Raw genomic sequence first — 26,230 nt, forward strand, 5'->3', positions numbered from 1 at the left:
ACATACTATTGTACTAACCAGTAGGCAAAAAATAAGAAAATAGTATATACCACCACAACCATCCTAAATGCTTTAAAATGCAAAAATCATATGTGATTTCTGCAAATACATTACAGTTGATAACATTATTCAGTTGAAGGCTTGGTGGTGCAGAGGACAGCATTGCAGCCTCACTGCTCCAGGGTCTTCAGGTCAATCCTGACCTCTGTTTGCGGCCTGTGAAGAATTTCACATGATTTCTTCATCTCCACGATGATTTTCTGGTTTTCTCCCAACTCCCAAAAACATGACTACACCAAACTTTCCTGAATGGAAACTAGAAAAGGGTGTATTCTCTCTCACAGTCAGTGTTTCCAGAATTGGCTCTGGTCCAACTGCGACTTACGCTTACTCGAAGACAATTTTGATTTGGATTTGAATGTGTTATAGGAGTATAAGTTCCATGCATAATGCAAATCCAGCTTTACTTAAATTTTTATTCCATAGCTTTAAATTTTTTACTTAACCCTTATAACTAAGCATTTTCTGCAGCTGAAAAAAAAAAAGGATAAAAAAACTCCCCACAAATGATTTGTAAACATATTTATATATTTGCTATTTAAACCAACTACATGCTTGAGTGTGCAGGTACAATCCACTGTGCATGGAATATTGCAGCGAATACAATATGCAGATCTATTAACCGGACAGAAAACATCAAGGTCACAAAATCTGTAAAGTTGGGTTTGACAGAAATGAAAAGGTGGTAGGAAGAATTTCTTATGCTTCAAAGCTGATTTCTTAGCCTAATGTGGTCTTGCCACACAGTGCATGCATAACTGCAGAAGCGTGAACAGGAATCTGGTCTTGACTTACGAATCCAAACTGCTTAATACCACAAGAATTGGACAGTGAATGACTGGAAAATGACTAGAAGAAGTTTCTGTAGGCAGATGAGTCCAAATTGGACATTTTTGGCACTAACAGAAGAACATTTGTAAATTGGAGGACAGGAGAGAAGATGTTAAAAGACTGCCTCTCACCCACAGTGAAACATGGAGGTGGAAGCTTAATGGTTTGCGGTTGAAAGAAATGCCGAACCAACATGGCTCCCAGTCTAGACTTCAACTGCATGCAATTCTGTCTGAACTGCAGCTAATTAAACCCGACATACATACATACAACAAGACAAGGACATGAAGCATACATCCAAGCTGTGTAAGTGTTAATTAGAGAGCAAACAGTTGGCGGGAGTGTTATCTACCATGCAATAGCCTGCCCAGTCACCACACTTAAATCCTATTGAACTGCTCTGGGATGAACTGGATTGCAGGGTCAGAAAGAAATTGGGAAGAACTGCTTAGGCAAGATTTACAAGAGGCCTGGCAAAGTATTTTAGCTGAAAGTTTGGAAAAACAAACTGTCCAGATGCCAAGAGTGTGTAAAGCTGTTATTCATACTAAGGGAGGATTTATAATGAAAATAAAGTTTAACAGCTGTACACTTTTTGTTCAAAGTAAAACTTTCATACCGTTAAATTACCTAGTCATATAAACAAAAGGAACATGCATGCAGGTGTTTCTAAATCTTTGACAGGTACTCACCAACAACCCCAGATCTATTTTATGCACCCAATACATCCATTTAAATATGAGACTCATTGCTTAAATGCGTATTAAAACGTTACTCCTGCTAAAACCATGGGATGAATTGCATATTTTCAAATGAAAGAAAAAATGTTCTTGTTTTTGTTGCAGACATAATACTGTTAAGGATGCATATTTTCTCCATCACATGCTCCATCATTATGTTCATGGTTCACTTCTGAGCATGGGTTGCTAAGGTTTACTTGATACAAAAAAAAAAGAATGTTGGTGGATTATCGTTGCTAAATTGCTGTTGAATGAGTCTGTCTTGTGCCTGATATTCCCAGAATCATCTCTGGATCCTCTAGTATAAAGATGTTAATAGATGAATGATTAATTATTGAATGATCTATAGATTAATAGATGAATGAATGAATCACCTAGACCATAATGACTAATCCTGTACCTCATAAAGCTTAATTAAGCTAATTAATGCCATAAGCTAATTAAAAGTGCAACATGTGCCCCTTTCCCGGGTAAAATTTACATATAAATATTGTAACCTTGATAGCGCTACTGCACTGGTGCTCAATCTGGTATTTGTATGTCTTTAAGTGTAAACCTTTTATTTGTTGTTGTTGTTTTAAGAGTTGGTTTAAGAATTTATAATAATTAATGAAAATAAAAATTCCCCATGAATGCCTTACATAGGGGTCCATAGATCTCTCTTTACCCACTATTGCTCTATAACCTAGCAAAAATAGTAAAGTTTCGGAATTAGTGTGTATAGTCTCAGCCATTTTACATCAATAAGTGGCTTAAGATCAAGTCAAATCAATGCCGGAAATCTCCTAACACATGTTTGGATGGATCATCTCGGCTCTCTAGCCTCTGGCTTTATTGACTAACTGCACTCAGCTGCTCATTTCAGAGAGACAAGTCTAATTCAATAACTAGACGTCGGAGCTTCGTCAAACCCGATCGTTACCTCGGCCCTATTAGTCTCATTTACAATGCAGGCAGAGAGCAGGCACGTCACATGACATTACAGCGGGTCATGTTCATGCCAATGGCGTGTACAGCACGCATGAACGCTCGCAATTAGATTATTGATTCTGAATAGCATGCTCGCACGCTGGAAGAGGGGGAAGAGCGGCAGCTTCTTTATCACAAGCAGTATCTTAACAAGGCAATAAATCTAATAAAGTTCCTCATGACATTACTTATCCAGGCCAGCCCCTTTCTTGCCTACTCTTTTTGAATGTATTTTTAGCAGTTGTGTTTTAAATCATTTAGCTTTCTTTTTTTACATTATTTCTGAGGCTTTTGGAGTTGGTGCTAAATTTGTATGAACTGTTAGAACAAATCACTTTCTTGTAAAATAGTTTTGGACTACACTGTCAAGCAGCAGCAGTTCCTTCACTTTTTCCCCAAAGCTCCACTGCTGCAGGCCAGTGCCTCACAACTGTTTCCACTACAAGCGAATTCCTCTGAAGGAGGTATATCCAGACTACGATCGCTGTGGCCTCTAGAGCCTTGTTGGAGCGATAGATGCTCTGTCTGGTCTGGCATTTTGAAACTTCTCTCCAGCCTCTAAATGTACTGACCTTACAGAGGTGTCCTACTCCTTCACTCTCATCTAAAGGAAGTACTGGGACCAGAGGAACACAAAGGGAGTAAAGTCTCTCCCTGGGGAGTCCACAGCCTTTTAACCTCTCTGCAAAAAGCATATTGCACTCTTCCTCGCCAGGAGCAGGCAACACAGAGAATAAAGAATAAGGCTATAAAGCCCCACCGGCCTTTCTTTGTTTTTACTTCTTTCTCTAGAAATCAAATAGTAAATCAAATGGTAAATCAAATAGTAAATCAAATAGTAAATCAAATAGTAAATCAAATAGTAACCTTGGCAGAATGCCATTTGGGGCAGAAGTCTGCATTTCAGTGACTCGTTATTTTTTCTGCCTTTATAAAAGCTCGTCTCTTCTTGTTGTCTTCCCTTTAATTATGCATCTGTTTCGGTTATCCTGAGGAAGTGTTTACAATGTTCTTTCGTTGCTTGTGGAAAAATGGTACAGGAATTGTGTGTAAAGTGATTGTAGAATGCTAACGGTAACGTGTTGCCAAGGTATGCACTTTTATGACATACACGAGTCAACCATTTTGTTGCTCTTTGGGAGGACATTTACTGTAAACAATGTACACAGAATTTGTATTCAATCTTTAAATATCTGATCTCATGCTGATTGCACAAACATTATCATACTGAAAAAAAGCCAAAGACATTCTCATGTTGCTCCAGGTCCTGCCTAGAGTCTGGGATGAACTTTGGAACAGATTGGGCCCTCTGTCCCAGCATGGAGGAGCTCTGTGTTTGCGCGCAGTAATGCTAAGTGTGGTCAAATGGCTTGGGAACTTTAACCCTTAACACACACACATACGCCATGCCCTAAAGCAGGGCTTCATACTGTTCTCATCTCTAAAGTTTCTTTCAACCTGGAAAAGCCATTGAAGCGCTTTCCCTTTTCTCTGAATGCTCAGCGGTCTGCCCGACCCTCTTCTTACTGCACAGCTGTCTTGCATTTGGTTTGAGCCAGGAATAAGGCAGGAAGTGGAAATTAAACAAGAACTGGAGGGAGAAAAAAAAAAACAAGACCTTGTTAGTTCTTCAGTTACCCTTCATTGCACTTTTTATATTCCCTGCACTCTAAAACACCTGATTCAGCCTGGAAAATAAAACGGATACTTTAGAACCCTAGAAAAAATAAATACAGCACAAATGTTAGAAAACAGTTCTGTTAGTTATCAAGGATTCTCAAAGTAACCAGTGAGCTGGACATGAGTGCTTGTGACACACACACAGAGCCAAGCCTGAACTAAAAGCTGATCCTAATCAAACTCCAAGCTAATATGGTTTTTGGTTTCACCTTCTAAAAAGGTGGCTAGGAGGCTATAACTGGACTTTCCTTCTCTGTTTATCAGTGGACCTTAACTTGGTCCCCTGTTTATAGAGATACAAAGCATTTAATCAATTTGAGTAGGCAGAGATGATGCCACCTAGCTAAATTAATTATTACAGATTAGACGCATTGCTTCCTCATTTGGTCACACTACTGTGTGTGTGTAAGTGGGAGCAGTCTGGCACACTGAGTGCCAGCAAAGCCAGCATTAAGAGTCTAAATTCTAATATTACAGACAGACCATCTTAGCTTTCTGTACAAAATAACATAATGTAATAATAATAACTTGTAAAAGACCCATCTGATAAACAAGAACAAAATGTTTCTAAATATGTCTTCTCGGTTAAACTGATCAGCCACAAACCCCGAGATTCGTTGTTATTATGAAATCGGCTGTACGCTAAGCATCTCTCCGATTCCGTTGACAGCGTATCAGTGGAGAAAGAGGACTGGGCCATTTTTGCTCCCCACAGGCTAAAAAATCACTGTGTACTTAGTGCTCAACTTCTGCCCCATGAGATGTTGGGCAACACAGCTCCTCTTGTTCTCATCATGTTTTAGTGCTACCGGAGGTCACAAGATGAGACACACTTGAAAGCAATGCGGGGAGCCATCTGCAGCAGACATTTGCAGGTGAACAAATACCACACGAAAGCTGTGTGGCAGAGGCATTTGTGTGTGTATGGGAGGCTGCTCAAAAATCACAAAGGATAATCAGGAACATGGGGGCTTCGGCTGTCATTACGGTGACACGCAAGAACTTGCATGGGTTTTCTTGTCCAGGGCTGATCAGAAAGAAGACTGTTGACCTTTTAGGAGCAGCTTATGCAATATCTGTGAGCTATTAAGCCTTTTTTCCTTCTTCTTCTTTTTCCAAAGAATAAGAATCCCATATTCTTAAAAGTCTTTTTTTTTTCTTTTCTTTTTAAACAAAATGTACTCCAAGTGTTAGTTTGGTAGAGTTCAATCTGTAGGCCAGAGGCTTTCGGAGACGCCATGCCCTAAACGCTGGGTCATGCTGAGTGGACTACCAACCCGTTGAACTTTCCACAGTCCCCTGACAATTCTAACCATCTCTTCGTTCCATGTGTGGAGCTCAAAGTTCACTGTAAGTGCAGCAAAAATAGAAAGAGACACTGTGTGTTCGCAAAAGCATCAGCATCAAGAGCAACTATGCAAAACAGGACAGACAGGATTCTTACTGACACATGAAGGGTATGCTTTCGGATTGTAATGCCGTTGAATAAGGAGGTATTAATAAAATGTGAAAACACACAAGGGTAATTTGCATCATTTAATTTTACTCTGCAAACCAGAAATGTTGGTTACAGTGAAATTCTTAGAAGTCTAACCTTAGATTCATACCTCAATTTTCATGTATTCTACCATATTCTAGTTGATCTGGTCAGGTAAAAAAAAACATGGACCCTGAACAAAATGCTATTTGACACAATAAACTTGATTGATTCATATGAAGTCTGTATATGGGCACATCTCATCCACTCAATCAGGCCAAGTAGTCAAGAACAGACAGCTCTCTCATGGAGGAGACGATGAAAAAAGGCAGCCAGACAATGTCTGTATTTAGCTCTCCGTCTGCCTCCTGATTTGTGCCACTCTGCTTGATGCTGCTGTTCGCTCTCTCTCACTCGCTGTGTATGAACTGTACTGTACAGACCCCCACAACCCAGAGGAAGTAAGATCTGGTGGAAGAGATAATGGTAGAAGTAAAGCTCTTAGGACATTGAGAATCTTTTGGGCCAACCCTCTCACTCTTATGCAAAGTAAACTATAAGTGCATGTCCACTGGATTTAGGAGGCCCTCCTCCACTTTCCACTGTCATCACACTTCAGGGTTTTACAAACATCCAGGCAATCATGAGATGCCAGCAACAGGGGTAGCAGTGAGGAAATCTGAACATGCATTTTTCTACAATGGCAACAATGAGTTTGATGTACTGTATTTATGTGTCATTTGCCATCTCCCTTATGCATGAGAATGCACAGTGGTGTATGCACCATTTCGTGGGAAGGCCTCAGCAGGCCATTATACCAAGGGACCCAGGGGCCGGGTCCTTGTTTCTCTTCTCCTTGTTTCCCATTATTCCAAACTTCATGGCTATTCCATTCCTCAAACCCTTTCTTACTATTCTTTTTTACTATCCTGGCAAACCTTCTACATTTAGCAACATCTGTATAAGAGATGATAGTGAATGGCCATTTCTCTGGAGCACCTGTGTAAAGTGAGGTCACGCACAGTTCAGCTCTGCACCTCCCTTCCAGTCTTTCTTCCTCCCCTGTGTTCCAACTCTATCAAGACGCACTGTTTGTCTAAACCCTCTTAAGGCTTTAGAGCAGGCCCCAGCACAGGACAGGAGCAAATGAGGAATTCAGCCTGCTAAAGCTTGAGCTTGATCAAAGCTGCCCCAGTCTGCAGGCCTACTCGATGTAATTAGGACTGCAAGCTTTCCCCTCTCTTCCTTTGCCCAGAAAGTCCAGCTCCTAGTTTGTTTTAGAGATAATTACTATGTCAGTTATGAATACCACTTTCAATGCTGCAGTTTGTTTCAATATTAATGTCAGTGGGACATGTGGAATCAAAACCGTAGCCGTGTTTCAGCAGCACCATTAGAAAGTGGAAGTGTGAGACAAGTTGGCCTGCTTTGATGCTCTCCTTCGCTTTACAGTCCAGCGACCACATTGTTATTCCTGAGCTGTTCTGCTGGTAATGAGATTTCCAGGCAAGCTGAAGCCATGTTTTTCTTGTCCTGTCTTATGAAACTTAAGATGTATTAGTTTGTCCCCCTTCCCCAAAAAAGGCAGCGCAATAAATGTAGCCCAACGCAGTCTCTCTGCGATCATTATTCAAGAGCCACACCAGCATTTTAGGAATCTTCATGAACCTTGCTCTTATGTTTGGACAATGTCACTCTACATTCTCACACAAGTGGGCCAGCAACAGCAGCAGGATCCACTTCGGTGATCCCATGCAGAGAGGCCTCTCAGGGACCGGCTGCTGTTCCTGCCAAAGGCAAAGGCGGTGAACACAAGCAAAAATGGAGGCTGTATATTCCCTAGGCTGTTGTGGAACCATGCAGTGGGAAGTGGGTAAAAGTAAACAAGGCATGCAGAGGAAAGGGAAAAAGAAATTATGTTGAACCTAAAAAATCTCTATTGCTTTAAAAAAAAAAAAAAAAAAAAAGGACTGACGAAACTTAGGTGACCTGTTGGCCTTTCCCACAGCCATTACAACCCCAGGCACTAAAGCTTGTCTGCTTGCCTGTTTGCTCACTGCTCTTTCTGCGTGCACTTACTCTTCTTCAATAAGATCCAATACTTATATAAGCTATTTAACACCAACTATCCTTATGAGAATTTGAAGCTTTGTGTTCTATCCCCATTTTGTAATAGATTAGATATCAGAGATGGATCTAAAACTTAAAAAAAAAACAGGCTGCTAAGATAGGGTTAGATGACTGCTAGTTTAAGAAGACAGTGTCTCTGACATGCTAATTCGTCATTGCATTAAAGAGTCTATGAGATGGTGTAGATATCCTGTGTATAAGTACAGCTATAAATCAGCTCTGGCTGAAGTCAGAGACACCACAAAAATTGATGACAGCCATTAAGAAGAAGCAGGAGGAATCGACCACTTCTGGACTCATGACAGAAGGCATATAAAGGCTAGCAGAAGGACATTTTTAGTGTATGACCAGCAATGGCCTACATTGTGGTAGTTCAACTGCACATTACTCCGTCTCCAACCTAAAAATACGGCTTGTGGAACAGTGTGTGGTTAGCACCAACAGTGATAGTTGACATATGACACTTCCTTCCATTGTGGGTTTTTTGGAAAAGTAGTGTGAGAGAGTAAAGAAAATGATCACCTTGGATTCACTTTCAGATTCCTGGATATCAGCTGCTTTCGGGTCTTTTAAGGCCTTTTTACTAATGTGAAACCGTATGTTGCCTGTCATAAAAAATTTAAAACTTGTATTGGAAATACTGTATACATGGCTTCATTACCTTTTTTATTTTTATATAAATATATATATATATATATATATATATATATATATATATATATATATATATATATATATATATATGTGTGTGTGTGTGTGTGTGTGTGTGTGAGCGAGTGTTTTTTCCTGGGATAGTCTTTCACCTTTATTAAAAAGAAATAATGACGGTACAAATGATATGCCCATCATGGCACCACCTCACTGACAAGAAAAAAGTACAGTTGGTACTTTTCCTTGGACACATTGGATTCTCGTATGTGATAGTGAATGCCCTCGAGACATATCTTTATAATAAAATCTCCGCTCCAAAACCCTAAATAAAAAATAAAAATAAAAAAAAGGCTTACACTAGCCATATTTCGATATTTCTGCCACCTTTGACTGTCTAAAGTCAAGAGCTGTTACAGATTTACAACTTGAAAAGAAGCTTTTGAAAGAGTATTATAACCAGAGCTGGCTTAATCTGAGCTGAAAAGGCTTTATGCAAGTGAAACACTGCCCTGCTAACTGCTGTGATTATGTGCTGCACTCTGTTCTCTCCATTTAACACCTAGCTCTTATCAGAGAGAGAGAGAGAGAGAGAGAGAGAGAGAGAGAGAGAGAGAGAGAGAGAGAGAGAGAGAGAGAGAGAGAGAGAGAGAGAGAGAAAGAGAGTAATGAAGGCTATAGTCATGATGTAACCATGTGGTAATCTAAATGCTCAAATATTAGAGAATTACTTTTGGGACTACTTCAAATGTGTTAAAAAAAAAACCTCCCTTATGATTGATTAAGATTTATTTTATAAACATAACCCAAGTACAAAAAAATATGACAAAAATATATGGACTACCATTATATTTATTACTGCCACTGGAACATTTTATTCCTTTACTTTTCACCCACAAACCAGTTTCAATGAACATTATTTATATAAACCAGCCAGTAATTTGGCTAAAACAACCAATACAACTCTGATTGTACTTGACAGTGATCATAATGTCATTTGAAAAGTAATTTGAATGCAGACTCCCTGGCTATGTCACACATGCTTTGGGCCACTTGGAACCTACTTGGAGAACTGCAGCTCTAAATGACCGTCATTTTGCTTGTGAGTATATACAGGATAAAGGCTAGAGGTGCCACTTTACTGACACACACCCTTATATCAGGAAATTGTGACATGACCTGCAATAGATCAGAGCAACATATTTCCTCACTCAATTCTGAGAAACAAGGTAATAAAATCTACCGTAATAAAAACAAACTGGTCTGAAGCAGTGAAAAGGAAGTATGTGGTGTGTCAGACTTGAGACGTTAATTGATGTGTGTGTGTGTGTGTGTGTGTGTGTGTGTGTGTGTGTGTGTGTGTGTGTGTGTGTGTGTGTGTGTGTGTGTGCATGTGTGCACGTCTGGAAGATGACTCCATTCCCCTGAGAGGCTGAGTGTGCACAATGGGTGTGGCACACCATGTACTGTGTGTGTGTTTAACCAGTCCTCTGCCTGTTCTCTCTCTCTCAAACACACACACACCTTACTTGCTTAGACTACACCCCATGACTCCAACATCCACTATGAGTACAACTGCCTCAGGTTGTGACACTATATCAGTATGGCAAAGTACTATTCAGAAAATGTATAAATAAATAAATATAATGCTATACTGTTATGTTTTAGTACAGATATTAAATCTTTTAGGGCAATTTAATTTGCTTCTACTTGTCATTATTGAAGTAAAACATTTAATGTGTAAGATTATTTACTCCAATGGACATGGCAGCTGGAACATTTGCCCAAGTTCAGGTCAAGTTCAACATGTTAATATTACATTCAGTAGTAATTATTCACAGTCAGCTAATTATAGTAACTTTGTTGTTACATTTTGTAGCTGTAAGTAGCAAACTTTTAGCCAGTGTAAACTATACTGGGCTACAAATTACTTGTTCATTGTGGATAGCTGCTTGCCTTTCATTTTAAGCCATAAAGTGATACCCTACAAAATTCTTATTGTGAACAGTGTAGCCTAAAGCTGTATAGGATGCTGTTTGACTATCACCGTCAACTGAATATAAAGATGCTAGCTAGCGGAAATATTAGTGTAATTTTCATTTAATCAGTGAGAAATTTAGTTTTTGCATCCCCAGCAATAACAAGCCTATTGTGTGTTTTATTTGCCATGTTTGCCATGAACAGAATCCACTTGAACACAGATATTTCTAAAACAAAGCATACTAATGTTATAATAAAAATCCTGATTACTATATCTGGCTGAGTTTATTTAGATTTTTATATTTAAGGGGGGGAAAAACAACATGATTGGGTCTATCAAATATAAAAAATTGTGACTTCTATAATGAAATATCAGGCTAATCATCTACTTAAGACTCATTCAAGTTGGCTATAATCAGCAGTGAAAAGCAGAAAGTCTTGATTTCCTGTGCATTTCTCAGGTCTAATTGGGAAATGGTCATAAGGCTCTCTGACCTGTCAGATCTTAATCGTGAAAATCATGAGCCACTACACGAGCCAAAAACTAACATGACCCTTCCATTGTTTTTAGGAAACAAACTATAAGAAAGCATTTCAGCACCGAAACCACTCGAAGGCCACTCCAAGAAGGAACAATGTGAAAAAGTGGGCGTGAAAAGAAGCACACAACCAGATTCTTCTGTGCCACTGTGTAAATTAGGGACACACATCACTGACAAAACCTACTTTGTGGTATGGCATCATTTCATGAGCTACAGATGACACGAGTTCCTGGAGGATTGCGCAAAAGCACAAGCGCTGTCAGTAGCTTCTGTGTTCAGTCAGAAAAAAAAAAAAGAAATCATGAGAAAAGCTAGATTTGTGCTGGTTGGATGGGTCATGCTGAAGTCACCTTGACATCTTGGCATTTTCCAAGCATTTTGACTGGCAGGACAAAGAGCTTACTGTGCAGCTGTTGAAAGAAGGCTGAGAAATGACATGCTAGTGAACAGACATCCTTCTCCTTTGTTTTAATAACCTCTGATAAAGCATTTGACGAGTACAACTATCAGTGAAGTTGCACAGTAATGGCTGTTTTGGCAGAAGCTATACTGTAGCCATGTGGCTTATGCTGATCCTCTCGGATCAATACCCGGCTTTTGGATATTGACTGCTGAGAGAATTGTCCTATTTAGACTGATAAAGAAAAGGAGAAGCACAGAGAAATAAGTTGACGACATCAGCTTCCATTACCCATGGCTCCGCCCCCCTAATTAAACAAGCCTGAGCTCCACTGGGATCTAAAGCAGAGAAGAGTCTAAACTTCCCAATCTCCTTTACACACACGCACGCACATATTCCTAAACCCGCAAAGTATCTTTTTATTTCCTCCCAGGAAACATTCCAAAATATGAGAGGGAAAAAAATGTCACACATAATTAGTGATGGCCTTGAATCCATCCACAGTTCTCAATGGAATGACAGGACCCTTTAAGCATCTTTAGGGGGTCCACATAAAGAGGACACACATGACTGCAATCCGGGCCTCCTGGCCTTTGCGTGGGGGGATGGGCCTCATGTAACAAGGAGCTGGTTTTGCTGTTGAGTTTTCTCATGTATACATCGTGCATGTATGTGTGCGCTTGGTAGGGATTAACCTACTATCAACCTCTAGTGCCATCTGCCACGGACATCCTGTGGAGCTTTGGGTATGAGGAAGAACCTGTTTTTTGGATAGAAATTCCAATGCTTGTCGTGATGCTTCTGCAAAAGCCAAGGAAACACTTACTGCCTTTGGGATATGGTGAAATATAGAAACTAGGGGACCATTTAAAAAAAAGATAAAGGTTTTAATTTACCAATCTGTGCATGAGCGACGAGGCTTCAACAACATTTCTGTGCTACCTAATGCCCTCAACACACTCGCTCTACTGAGCTTGTAATGTCCATCAACCACCGAGTCAAATGACTGATGATTTCATCCCCCTGAGTGTTCAACCATAACCCATTCTTTCTTATCGGCTGCTATAAAAAGATCAAAGAGCCGGAGCTAGTAACGCGTGCGTTAATGAAAGGGAGACGCAGCTGATGCAACACTGTGGCAAGGCTACTGCAATCCAGGCAGCTGAGTTCTGTTTCTCAGAGGATGACTTGTATGAATTATGCATCCATAAGAAGTAATCTCTCCCTCGCTCTCTCTCTCTCTCTCTTTGTGCAGCCCAGTGTCTTTAAACAGCAGAGACACACAGGCAGAGATATATTCATAGTAACAAATTTTTGTTCAATTTCAAAGGGTGACATGTGATGTTCTAAACATCCAGTTCGAGGCTCACTATAGGCTGCAGGCTTTTAAGCCTGCGCTCACACTGAATAATGATCATCATTGTCATTGTGTTTCGTGCCACACAGTGAGAAGCTAGATCAGCCAATCACAGAGGGCAGTCGTAGCTAATCTTGCCATTTAAGTATACAGTATTTGCATATTTACCAGTCAAACTAACCAGTGTTTAGATGGTTAATGTGTTAGTTAAAACTGCATTATAAAACACTTAGTTCTGATTGACTGATTGGTTAGGCATTGTTCCATAAAAACCCCAATTTATTATAACCGCACTGGTTATAATACTCTTGCACTCTTGCATATTCTTTATGTGCTCTTTATAGTAGACCTCAATCAAATAGATGCTCTGAAATCTAAAACAAAATTTTTACCAAGGTGATGTTTCAAAAAAGCATCCAATCTATTTAATAGATTCAATGTGATGTTCGTGCTACCATTTAACAATGTTGTCCATCCTGTATTACTCGACCCAGATGCTTCTTTGCAAAGAGGAGGTCGTTCCTTTAATAATTACGCCCCGCATACATGATCAAAGGCATTCAGTTATCGGATATATAGAAACATAAATGTAAGCAAGCCAGTTTTTGGTTTATATTTTAGAGAGGTTATGGAAGGGGAAAGCTGGTACAAGTGTTGCAGTTTCAACATATCATATTGTCTAGTTTCCAGAAATGAACATGCCCAAGAAAGAGGAAAGACAAGGGTGAAAAGTGCTATGGGATTTCATTACTGAACACATCTAAAATTGTCAAATAGTAAGAAATACAAGAGTTGTGCTTACTCTAATATTTATTATTGAAATATTTTAACAATATGATGCAAACATGTGACACACGACCCACTACCCATGTCATTTGCTTGGATGAGGCTTAGAAAAGCCTCATCCAAGGGGGGGAGGTGCATACTTCTAAACCAACCAAGCAGTTGCACTAAACAAAATCGATGTACCAGTTCAGGTGTAAAGTTACTTTATTTATATATCCATACTATTCCTTTCTGTTTCATGGTGCTACATCATATCATCAAACTATGTGTGCACTTTCATAAAATAGCTCTGGTCAGTGGTCAGGATAGCTTTGGAAGTATTGTTTGGAACAATTACAGTGACAAACACCTGCACTGTGCTGTATTCCTTCACACAATGCCTCCCTAAGCATTCAAAAGTATACATTTTTGCTGAAGTAATATACACAGCTCCAACTTCCCCAAAGTGGTGATGCGGAAGAACCAATCAAAGATTAGGATGTGAGAGTAATGCAATCCTGTGTCTGACATATTAGAATAGAGTTGAGGGGGTGGGAAAGAGAGTGAACAAGAGACAGACAGAATGCATGGGGTGGGCAGACCCAGCTGTGCACTGTATCTGAGGCCCACCAAACCATAATTATGACTGGATTAAGAGAGGCTCTTTCACCATCCTTCCTGCCAAATATTTTGTCCCAGATTAAGGCCCAGCTGCAGCACCTCTAAACAGTGCATGTCGGTTAATAGCTGCTCAGCAGCCTGGCAGAGTGTCTCCCCAAAACACACATTCATACCCACTATGAGTCTGCTTTGCACAAATGATCTCCTAAGCTCCTAAGAAAACAACAACAATACACAACATACTCAGATCAGGTGTTTTTTATTTTTTAAATAACTTTTTTATTGCTATCTTACATCTCAAACCCACATTCAGCAACAGGAAGACGAGATCATTCAACATTTGCCATTTAAATGATAGGAAATGTGTGAAAGCCTGTTTGTGCTCAACAATATTATTGTTATATAAAATCCATATTAAGGAGTATTTTTGCAACCCATACCTCACAGTTTATTCAGGCTTCTTCTAATTCTTTGAATTTCAAGCAGTAACGTAATTGGTTTTTCTGCCCAACAGTATCGCTGTTCTTCATACAGTACATGCGTAGGTGGTGGTGTGTCTGAATCATCACTGGTAAACCCGTTCCAGTTCCTCGGCCCCCAAAAATACAGCATTCCCTCCCAACGCTCGCCCGCTTTTAGAGAGAGGACTTCAGAACCTCGAAGAGCTTCAGGGCTGACTCGACGCAGCCATCGAAATTGGAGTGTGTGAAGCCGTCGCCCCCGCACACCAGCAGAGGCTTGGCGAGCAGTGTCATCTGCCCAGGGCAGTCAGTCACTGATCTTGTCACCTAACGACACAATTGAGCATACGCTGCATTAGTGCTGCACTAACGATCCGGCTTTCAATAGCTGATGCAACCTCCATGTTCTGCTGCTATCGAGTGGGATTGTACACTACTGTCCCAGATGCACTGTGCCTACATACAGCCCTGAACGCCAGGCTTTATAGAGCTGACTCATATTTGACAGGGTGTTTGTGTGGCTTCTTACAATGATACAGTAGATACAATCAGGGTTGAAATTCAGATAAACTGTCGAAATATGACAATAAGGGCATAAATGAAAAAGAAGATGGAAAAGAAAGATGGTATTCTGGACTGTTGAAAAAGTCATTCATATGTAAAACATACAGAACAGTAAATAAAATGTAGAAGATGCTTAATTACTTGAATAAGTCTAACCCATATGAATACCATAAAACCACAGAAGTGAGATCACCACAGAAGTGAGAAATCACAGTTTCAGCATGTCTAGGTGTAGGCTGGGTCTGGCTCAGCATGGCAGGAGCTGTTAACTAAGTTTTACATTGGCTCAAGACCTGGCTGATGTGTACATTTACCCAACAAACAGAGACAGCAGTCTTCCAACCTACAAGATAATGTGTCAATAAGTGGCACAGATAGGTTATAAAAAATTCCAGGATAGAAAAGAAAAAAATCTCCACCTTCCTAGTTTAAGAAGTTTGACAACTATGCTGTTGGAGTCTTTAATGCTATCTAAGGTATCTGAATCTATTATTCATTCATATTCAGCAACCAATTAATCTGTGTCAGAGTTGGAGTTCATCTGGAGCCTATCCCAGGAACACTGGGTAAGCACTGTAAATGCTTACACACACACACACACACACACACACACACACACACACACACACACACACACACACACACACACACACACACACACACACACACACACACACACACACACACACACACACACACACACACACACACACACACGCTTAGGTGCAATTTACAGTAACCAATCAGTCTATTGTCATATTTGTGGGCAGTGAGAGGAAACTAAAGAACATAAAAGAAACCCAGACAAACTCTGGAAAACCATGCACAGAAACCCAAACTGAGTCAGGTACCTTGAGACTATGAGGCAGCAATGCTACCCACTGCATCATGATGTCAATATTTTAATCAGAATAAGAAATGAATAAAACATATTGTGTTGAATTATCAAAATCTAAGAACATAAATTAATATCTAGAAACTCAAATGTTGGTATGCCACAGTAAAGTATGTATATAGGGAAAGCTAAGCTTGCCTTTTGGGCACAGAGTTTTGTGCCAGATGTGATATAACACTGCCAAACCACCCGTAGAAATCTAGGAAACGCTCCCAATTTCTCCCTATAAAACACAATCCACCCACTTGCGGATGACTCTTTACAGTGAATGACCTGCCGCCCTCTCTGTTCTACCTCGTTACATATTTGAAGCAGGCACTTCAATAGCTGCTGTTATGTTATGGGTGCTCTGGGTGGAGGTGGGGTGGGCGCTAGTTGTTCATAAACATCTTCTAAATCAATTTAAAAAACAACACCAAAGCAAATATGACTTGATTCAAAAAAAGCTAGAATGAAAAGTGCTTCTTCTTCTAGGAAAGGTTTAAATAGTTAAATAATATGGTAAAATAAAAATTAAAAATTATAAAAAAGGTAAACAAATCATTGTTAATGAGAGCTGGGAGTAAGCACATTCCTCTTTAGTGTATGGCCCATTGCTGAAGCTTCTGTTGGCCCCAGAACTGCTGATAAACATCGAGGTGCAGTGCACTAAAGCCAAGGAAATAGTATCCATTTCCTGGGGCTTTTAATAGGCATCTACAGACGGCATGCTATTATCACTGCCTCCAAAAAAGAAGGTTTTTTCTGCCCCCCTCCCTCCCTCTTGTAGCTTTAAACGGTAATCTGTATGTAAATCAAATGATGAATGTTCCGGCTGAAACTTGGCCAAGAACAAATTGTTTGGTTTACTCAAGGAGTAAGTTGATATTAGCAGGGCTGACCTCCTCCACCTCCTCAAATGGATTTCGCTACGTTCGTCGCCAGTATTCAGCAGAAGAGAGACAGATATTCAGAAATAGCTGGCTTCACGACAACTTGAAAACAAGCTAGATCAATTTCAGAGTACAAACTATTTAGAAAACAAAACAAAATGGAAAAAAAAAAGCCACTAATGTGGTTTGTGTAAAAGGAAACACTGTTTGTTCTGAGACGGGCTTGAACTTTATCTGAAATGCTGGCGATGAAAAAAAAAAAAAAAATGCTATAATCTATTAAGCATGAAATACGCAGCTTTCATAATCCACTATACAAGAAGATTCCTTTGAACATGAGCAGCGAGTACATGTGAATCACGCTCTGTCACATAGAGGCCGTGTATACACGTGACAGCATGGAGCAAGTCGCTGCGCTTGTGACATTTCCTAAACAAGTCACACTTTTGAATTGCTGTTATGTAATTTTTCTCCATTCACTTCTCCGTACACGTCTCTCGGACAGCAGGCAACAGCTGAAAGAAAATTCTGACATTCTGTTCCCTGCAGGAAGGACTGCAGAAGGGACTGAATTACCATTTTCTGAAAAGCAATTAAGAGATTTTTTTTCCAGCCATTAAAACCTCTAGGCAGTAGACAACTCCTTTGACACATTCATACAGAGAGAGTGTGTGTGTGTGTGTGTGTCCAAAAGTGTGTGTGCAGCCCAGACAGGCCTTGGCCCATTCTCTGGCCCACAGTGAAATGTGGGCTCCCACACAGATGTTCCATGTCCTCTGACCTTAAGCAGAGGCCCAGTGCTATGTGTGTCGCAGAGGAGCCCGGCATGGGGGTGGAGAGAGCGAAAGAGAGAGCACAAGAGAGAGAGAGAGAGAGAGAGAAAGAGCGAGAGCATGCAGAAGTGTGTGAGAAAGGGCGCACAGTGAACTACTGTAAGTGTATGTGCGTGTGAGCCAACTGTGTGGGGGTGAGCATGTATTTGTGTATGTGTATGTGTGTGACAGTAAGAACACAACTTTGCTGTATGTCTCTCCGAGAAAACATCTCTTTGCATCATTAAAGTATAATATCATGCATTTTTACCCTGGCCCTCAAATAAAAGAGCTTGTTTGAGCGTTTCCTTTGACCAGCTCCTCACTACTCTGCCCTATAGCCCTCCATTATGCTGCTTTACATGATTAAATATGAATGCCATTCGTTGTATAGCAGAGCAGCTTTTCATTAGCTGCACTTAAGCGTGTTTGCAGAGGGAACTACATGCTACGGCTTCCATCTTTCTTCCTTCTTGTTGAATGTGATCACAAAGCTCCTAAAGGATTTCTCTAAAGAAAAAAAAGAAAACAAACTTCCTTCTTTTAAGAACACATAAAAAGTATGGGTACGGGTACATGGAACAAAACAAAGTGCCAAAAAAAAGAAGAAAAAAAAAAAAAAAAAAAAGAAGTGACAGGATATACAACTACACACCACACATACTAGCCATACAACCAAAAATCAGATTTTGAAACAAAAGATGACCACACCTTGTATTATTACTTCTTCAATTAGTCATATGCATTACATGTAAACAATTTGAGGTCATTTTTGCACTTTTTTCCTCATACATAAAATAAATTTGCTTTGAGACTTTGGTATGTTTGGTCAAGTGCGAAAGTCGTATTTTATCCTGGCTATGATCCAGGGAAATGATCTCTGGTCCACTGAAAAAGTGCACTCTGGGGTTCGGTTCAAGTGCAGTCACCATGTGTGGAAGTCATCTGTTCCCAGGGCCAGGCATCTAATAACATGATTGGCTAAACTTGCCTTTTTACCTCCAACTACAACTGAAAACTATTAGAGTGAATTAAAATAAACATTATTCATACGATTGAAATAAACAGGAATAAGGGATTGTATCTATTAGTGAAGGACATATAATATTTCACATTGGAAATAAGATGAAACATAGAGTACGTAAAGCCCTCAACCAAATGAGCCAAAAATCTACTCAGCATTTGGGCCAAGTAAAAAAAATAAATAAAAAAAATACACTATCAATAATAAATTACCATATTGTTAAAGGCAAACCAAATTCTTACATTTAAACAGACGAGGGATCACTAGCAGACTCTGCTTCTCACCTGAGAGTATCTCCATTTCTGGCACTTGATAGTCTCAGGTTCAGGAAGGCCTGGCAACACATTGTGTAGCTCCTGCAGGATTATGGTCTGAACCTTCTCTGTTGCCTCCTCTAAGTGCTCCATGCCAAAGGAGAGGGTGGTGTGCACCACCACAGAGGGGCCAAACTCTTCTGACACTGAACACACACAGAACAATCAAACACAGCATGCATTTTTGGGCCCTTTTTTTAAAAAGGCATATACAGTGCAAATAAAGAATAGGCACAATTAAGTAAGCTTTTCAGGTTTTAAAACAAAAACAAGTTTCGGCACAGCGATGGCCCGTGCCTTTTGGCCAGTCCTGATTTATTAGTCCATTACAGCTTGCAGTCATGTCTCTAATGACACCGTTTTAAAATGCACATATAACCTGATTTGGAGGGGAATAAAGCTTTATTGTGCTCAATAAACACACCGCATGTTTAAGCAGCTGGAGATGCTGTGTCCTAGTCAGCGCTCTGAAGCGGGACGGGTGATGCTATAACCTACCCTTGATGGCTACCTGGGGAACAAGGGATGCCACTAAATACGAACAAAGTGGCTGAGTGTATCGAAACACTGAAACTGTGATGGCAATCACAGATGTTCGATTCACTGACTTTCTAGTGATCCATGACAAAGTGTTTTTCACTTTAAGCCAGCAGTTCAGTAATATCGATGCTGTAAAAATTAGATCTGTCCTGTAAAATGTGTGTACAATGACCAAAAAAAAAAGGGGGAGCTCAGAGAAATTGGCACAGGAAAGCAGCGTCTTGGTTCCGATGATTGTGCAGGAAACTTCTACATGAGTTGCAGTACATCCATGTAGTTAGAGTCATAGAGGCGAAAGAGGAAGTGACTTTCATCCGTTGTACACCAGTCAGTTATTCGTTATTCTAATCTGCTGTCAAACTTAATCACAGTTGTATTTGAGCTAAATCTATTATGTCCTCTCTGCATTTAAGCTTTGACATGCGGGATAAAACTTGCTACTTCAGCAAAACAGTGACTTCTAGTGAACAGGATTTAGCACAAAGGCGTTCGAGCCAAGATCGGGCACAAAAGGACTGAATCACTGACCATTTCAATAGGCTTATCACCAGGTTTAGTGTGCACACTTATCAGTATGACGGCAATTGCCTCTAGCTTTCTGAATAAGAGAATTAATGTCACCACATTGCAGTTGCAACATGGAGGGGAGAGTCGCTCGCTTAGGAACTTCGTGTCAAACAACTCAGGCTCATGGCACAAAGCCAATTATAGAGAAGTGGAAAGTAAATGAAAGACAGAGGGGTAGAAGGAAAAGTTAGGGAGTGTATGTGCATGTGTGTGTGTGTGTATGTGTGTGAGAGAGAGAGAGCGAGAGAGAGAGAGAGAGAGAGGGAGAGAAAGCAGGGTCATGGTGCGTGGGCTGAAGGCTGGCACTATGCCTGCTGTTTGAGTCACTTATTTGTTGGAGTGGGCAGCACAGGTCACAAAGTTCACAGGGTGAGGAGAAGGCAGGCATCGCCTGGCAGAAAATATCTTGCCCTGTAATAATAAATTGTTCCGTATGCTTTTTAATGACCACAAAGTAATGGACTAGGAACATATTTTAAACGTTTGGCCCAGTAAAGAATACCAGGAATGTGTATGAAAATTCTAACTGAAGTGGCTCCACGTTGTCCTGTTCTCTCAAGTGCCTAGCTTGATCCTAGCTCAAATTTTACAGTTTTACACAACTAGCTTTTCAGTCATGATTTGCGTTGTCATGATTCAGTGACTCATTGAAATGGTCATAAGAGGATATTATAAGTTCTGTTTATTACCATCATATGTACGTTAGACAGCCATTAATCAGCCATTAAAGACGTTAAATGCCTCTGTAATAATAATGTGCATTTCAGAGCTCTGAACTTGCCCTTTAGTCTTTTAGACTTTTAGACTAAAGTCTGGCTAAATATCACAATTAATGATTTTGTGCAAATCCTCATGATTATCTAAATAAATAATCTCTAGAATGTATATGTCCCATACCTGGAGGTCGATAAACATTTCTATTAGTATTAATAGGGGTAGGGTTGTGATGGTTCTCAAACTTTTTTTTGTCAGTCAAGCAACACAACTTAAACACAATGTCAAGCTGTGACTTCCTGTTTTAAAGCGAAATATGTTGGGTTTTTGAAACAAACAAGGCCATTTTGTGGAAACTTTAATGACATATTTCCCAACTGCACATTCTAGCAGATACATTAGTATGGGATCAGATTTAATATAATTTTTAATCCAATGATATATAATTGTTTGGTTTGAAAATGACAATAGAACTGATATTAACTTGTGTCTGTTTGTGATGTCTTTCTGTCACAACATGAACACACATTAAAAATACCTAGAACCGTCCTAATACATGCCACTAGTCTGTAATATTTCACAATAGCAGTTGAGCAGCTACTATGCTACAGATTCTTGTATAAGATCAGCATCAGGTTTTACGAACACTCAGTGATATCAGGTATCATATAGGGAACATATTTGGGACAAATCGCACATTGGTTATTTTCTGAGTAACATCCTACTGCTAGATTTAGAGCAGCTGAATCCTACAGGGTTTTATTACATCAGCTGTATTTTTGCTTTTTACATGGCAGCAATTTCAGACATTTTAAAACTGAAAGATTCAACTCTATGAACTCCTACCCAGATATACTTAATGCAGCAATGAGGTAAATACATTACAGTGATAAAAGTGGAGATTAAAGTACAGTATAGAAGTGTGGTGGCAAAGGAGAATTGCAGGGAGGCGACCAGGCTAAAAGAACACTCAGCCCAATACAAAATTTAACAGACCAACTAATTATGATGTTGCCTTCAAAACCGTGCAGTGAAAAAGAGGTGACAGGTGTGACAGTCCTTCTGATGAGGCGAACTGTCTGGCAGTCCTATGCACAAATACACTAATAACACACAATTTCTCTATAACATTCACATATACATTCTTAGTTTTAGGTGTGCATCATGAATTGAAGTGATTACTTAGCAGAACTGCGAGTTTATGTTTATATCCTAAAATAATGCTAATAAAGCTTAATGAGGGCTCCATTTTATTTATTATATATTAAAATATTGTGCTTCTATGGTTCTTGCACATCCAAATACCTGAGAGAAACAGAGTTCATAAGAAGAAACAGAGCCCCTCAATTAGACAAACATGGTCATGTGACACATGAATGAAACATTTTCCATTATGAAAAACCAAGAGGATGAGGATTAGAAAAAAAGGAGAAAGAAATCCTAGAGAACAGGACAGAGAGGGTAAGACAAGGAAAGAGTGCACAAATTTCTGTAAAATCTTCAGAAACAGAAAGAGAATTAAAATGTGTTAAAGTGTGACACAGAGAAATAGAGAGAGAGAGGGAGAGAGGGGGGAACTGAGGCACTGACCTAAATTGCGCTTTTTATCATCTGTAGCGATGTAGCGAATGCAGGGATTATTGGAGACATACTTGGCCACCCAGGGGACGCTGATCTGCACGCCGGCTTTGTAGAAAAGCCCCAAGGCATAGCGAGAGGAATAGCTGACATCCTCTAGTTTCTGCCTCTCACTCTCACTCAGTACTATATGTTCACACAGACAGAAGGACAAAGAAACAGACAGAAAGACAGCACAAGATCAAGACATATGCCAGCCTTTTGCATCACATCGTTTCTCCACTTATCCTGTCAGACAGCTCTGTGTGTGTGTGTGTGTGTGTGTGTATGTATGTGTGTGTGTTTGAAGAGCCTCCAGGCCTTCACCAACCAAATAAGTGGAACTGTATGAGTTCTCACTAAGTTAAGTCTGAAATGTGTTGCAAGTACCTTTACTCAGAAATCAATATTACAGTGCCACCGGGGAACTAATTAAATTTTAAGTACTATATAGCTATAGACTGCAGGTGTACTTGGCCATTTGAGGCTCTGACTGATAAGCTTTAATACAAAGAAGATTTCATTCAGTGTGCTGCATGCAAATCTGGAAACACTGAGGTTTATCTTTTGGATGTTTGTTCTCTGTGCTTCTTGTTTTTTTTTTTCTTTTTCAAAAAAGCCCATCCTTGTTTCCGGTCAGGAACATCTGTTGTTTATTGGTCCGAGCAACTCTTGCTTGGCCCAGCTTTAGTCATCTACCCACGGTTTGAGTGTGCAAGGTTAGAGGTCACTCCTGGAGCAGGGGATACTCAAACTCATATGCTCCCCTCCCACCAATGGCAATGTAAAAAAAAAATTGCTGAAAGTGAACAAAAGCGCCTTAGGAAGATTTATTAACCAAAGTACATCCTCTGCTCATGCCGACTTGCAGATGTTTCACAATCTTGCTAAAAATAGTGAAACACAGTCCAAACATATCATGAAGCTTACAAACATGTGTGAATGTTCAAAAGAAATAAAAGATTCCACTGCTGCCTCTACAATGAATCCATGAGCATATGACATTTTTTTCTATGCTGTGGCTGAGTGGTTATGGACAACAAAAGGAAAATAGCAGGAAAGCTTCTTTCATATCTCCATTACAGGAATCCAGATGACACTGAAAACACTTTTCTTAAATGTTCATTTCATTACGGTGTGACCACAGAAGAAAATGATGGGCAAAATTGACAGGTCAAATGACTGTCCCTGGACCTTCTAGGATTTTCTTTGTCATTGCCTCACATCTGCGGTGAATTGAGAGCATGTAAATGTGCCCCTTGGTAGAGAGAAATCTTGTGCTGTGTCTGAGCGTGGGGAGTTTGGAAACAATGCAAACCCCGAGGGCAGAATTCAATGCTTTTTTTCTTCTTCTCTTGTGGTGAAGGAATCTGGTTACAGAACATGTCATTTTTCACAGATGGCACAAAACGCAGGACCCAATGAAACGAATACATCCATGTACTTCTTACTATGATAAGTGGTTAAGCGTCAAGGCTACACACTGACTGGGTGTTTTAAAAGAATCTATTCAGCACAACTAATGCCTATAAGTCCAAATGAAAGGCTCTACAAATGATTATTTTTGCTGTGATATGTCTAAGCTCATAGAAACAGCCAAATCTTGTAGGACTGTGGCAGCTCCTTTTCATGTTGCTAACCTGAATTGGTCATGCAGGTTTCTTCTTTTCAACCTCAGGCATGAGCTCAGGATTGGACTACTGCAACTCACCCCTGGCAGTTATTCCCTTGCATGCCATCCAGTGACCCACACCTGCTTGACGTGTTTTTAATCTCCCAAAGTTCTTTCATACTTCTCCAGCTATCTTCCACTGCTGCGTGGACAAGCCCCTGCCTAAATGAAGGCCCTTATAAAACCTCTGTAGCCACCAACCCTCAAGATACAAGGAAGACATTTATCATGACTCTTCTCTGTACTGGCACCCAGGTGGTGGAATGAACTTCCTCTGGCTGTCTGAACAGCTGGGTCACTGCCTGTCATTAAACGAGGACTGAAGATGTCTTTTCCAAGCGCTTAAATTAGCAATGATTTTAAAAAAAAGAAAGTAAAAAAAAAAAAAACCTTGGCTTGTGTGTTTCTATTGCTGTATAACAGGGTTTTACCTTGACACTATTCTCAGACCATGAGCTGTTTGTACTAGTGAGAAGGTACATAAAAAGCACTTCTGTAATTCACTCCGGATAAGGGGAGAAATGCTGTAAATGTAAATTTAAATGCAAATATAACGTTTTAACGACCTTTCAGTCAAGTCACATCCAAAACTGCATGAAAGAGCACGTAAGTGAACTGATGCATTTGAAATGAAGGAAGATGTCACAGTAAAAATGTTAGATTTTTTCATATTTAACATTTATAATGACACATTTAGAAACTTTGGACATAAAAATAAATATTCTAAATAGCTACAGAGAAATTCAAACACTTAATTTAGTTATAACACAAGATTTGTGCCATTTGACAAGTTTATACTGATTAAAACGGACCATCCAATTATTCATCACGTGTCAGTCAAAAAAAAGCCTCTTGACTTGACTTGAGAGAATGGTGTCCAATAGCAGACTCATGCTGTGCATCTTCTGGATTGCATTTCAACCACATGTTTAATACCATACTGACTCGAATGCAAACACAAACCAAAACTGTCAGTTCTTGTCAGTCAAATCAAGACTTCTATATTTTACATTTACATTCTCAGCACATCCAGATGCCTGTATCTATAGCAGAGTGCTTTGTAGTCTCCAAATTCTGGTGACTTTCATTCAATTGGCCAGGCCCTAATAAAGCCAACAAGCTTCTCTTCTGCTTTCATCAATACTTATTTTCATATGTTTATTACATAACCAGCTGTTTCCGCTGTCATGTCACTATTAAACAAAAGCTGCTGGTTGATTTTTAACTCGGCTCTCTGATGTGTTTGTGCTTCTTTTGAACTGGTTAACATTAATGAAAGAGACAGTTAGCTCAGGAGTAGTGCACAAAGACTAAAAAACGTGCATTTTTACCCAGCGCAGATCCATAGAGATCAAAACCCCAGCTAAAGAGTTCTCAGTTCAGCACTCCCCCGGGATGGTAGAAGAAATGGTGTTCCAGCAGTTTGTTGTAGGTGGACCCGAAGGAATGGTTTGCATTTTTCCAGATGGATGTTCAATTGCCTTCATCTGGAAGAATATTTAGCTCTGCTGCCCTGTTCCTTACACAGCTGTCTAACAGGTGGAGAGCAACGCTTACTACTGAGTAGAACTCTTTTTCTATTCAACGCTCAAGACTCAAAACGGCGCAACAGCGACTCAAGTCTAAGCCTCAGATAAATGACGCAGTAGTGTTTTATCTGTTTGGGAGTCCAGGGGAAAATGCATTAAGTATTGTTATGCACGTTACTCATTTCCAACACAGGGTAAGAAAATATTTCAAATGTGTGTCCAAATTGTCACAAAGCTAGTCAAGTGGTTAGGACACGACAGGCTTGTTGAAAAACATTGTAATTCTGTGGGGCTGAAGTCTCAGAAAAGCCGTGATGACACACCGTTTGCGGGGCATTCTTCCAAATTTATAGGGGGCCTCTCTCGAACTTTGAATGAGAGAAAATAAGCGGCGTGTATATTCTCAAGAGCATTCGCATCATGAGGTGCAGAAACTTTGCTCGCACACC

The 26,230-nt window shown here is 39.9% G+C and overlaps 2 protein-coding genes across 5 annotated transcripts in view; one reads left to right on the forward strand and one right to left on the reverse strand.

Moving 5' to 3' along the window:
• Positions 1-2,269: 2,269 nt before the first annotated feature.
• The window catches only part of rnls (renalase, FAD-dependent amine oxidase), a 41,027-nt gene continuing 17,066 nt past the window's right edge, over positions 2,270-26,230 (reverse strand). Inside the window, exons 5-7 of one of the 4 annotated variants that reach the window (XM_083555664.1) lie at positions 22,554-22,727; positions 19,113-19,288; positions 2,270-4,191 (exon numbers count right to left, since the gene is read on the reverse strand). In XM_083555664.1, the coding sequence (XP_083411790.1) occupies positions 4,054-4,191; positions 19,113-19,288; positions 22,554-22,727 (488 nt within the window). In that variant the 3' untranslated portion in view covers positions 2,270-4,053. Of the gene's footprint in view, positions 4,192-14,445; positions 14,989-15,863; positions 18,823-19,112; positions 19,289-22,553; positions 22,728-26,230 lie in introns of those variants that run through there. The other 3 variants (XM_083555663.1, XM_083555665.1, XM_083555666.1) reach the window with 3 other exon arrangements.
• lipf (lipase, gastric) overlaps positions 10,136-26,230 on the forward strand; it is a 46,051-nt gene continuing 29,956 nt past the window's right edge. The window contains exon 1 of the mRNA XM_083555659.1: positions 10,136-10,329. The gene's annotated coding sequence lies outside the window, so the exon portion shown is untranslated. The remainder of the gene's footprint in view (positions 10,330-26,230) is intronic.

The sequence above is a fragment of the Silurus aristotelis genome, assembly GCF_946808225.1.
Source record: "Silurus aristotelis genome assembly, chromosome: 12".
Lineage (NCBI taxonomy): Eukaryota > Metazoa > Chordata > Actinopteri > Siluriformes > Siluridae > Silurus > Silurus aristotelis.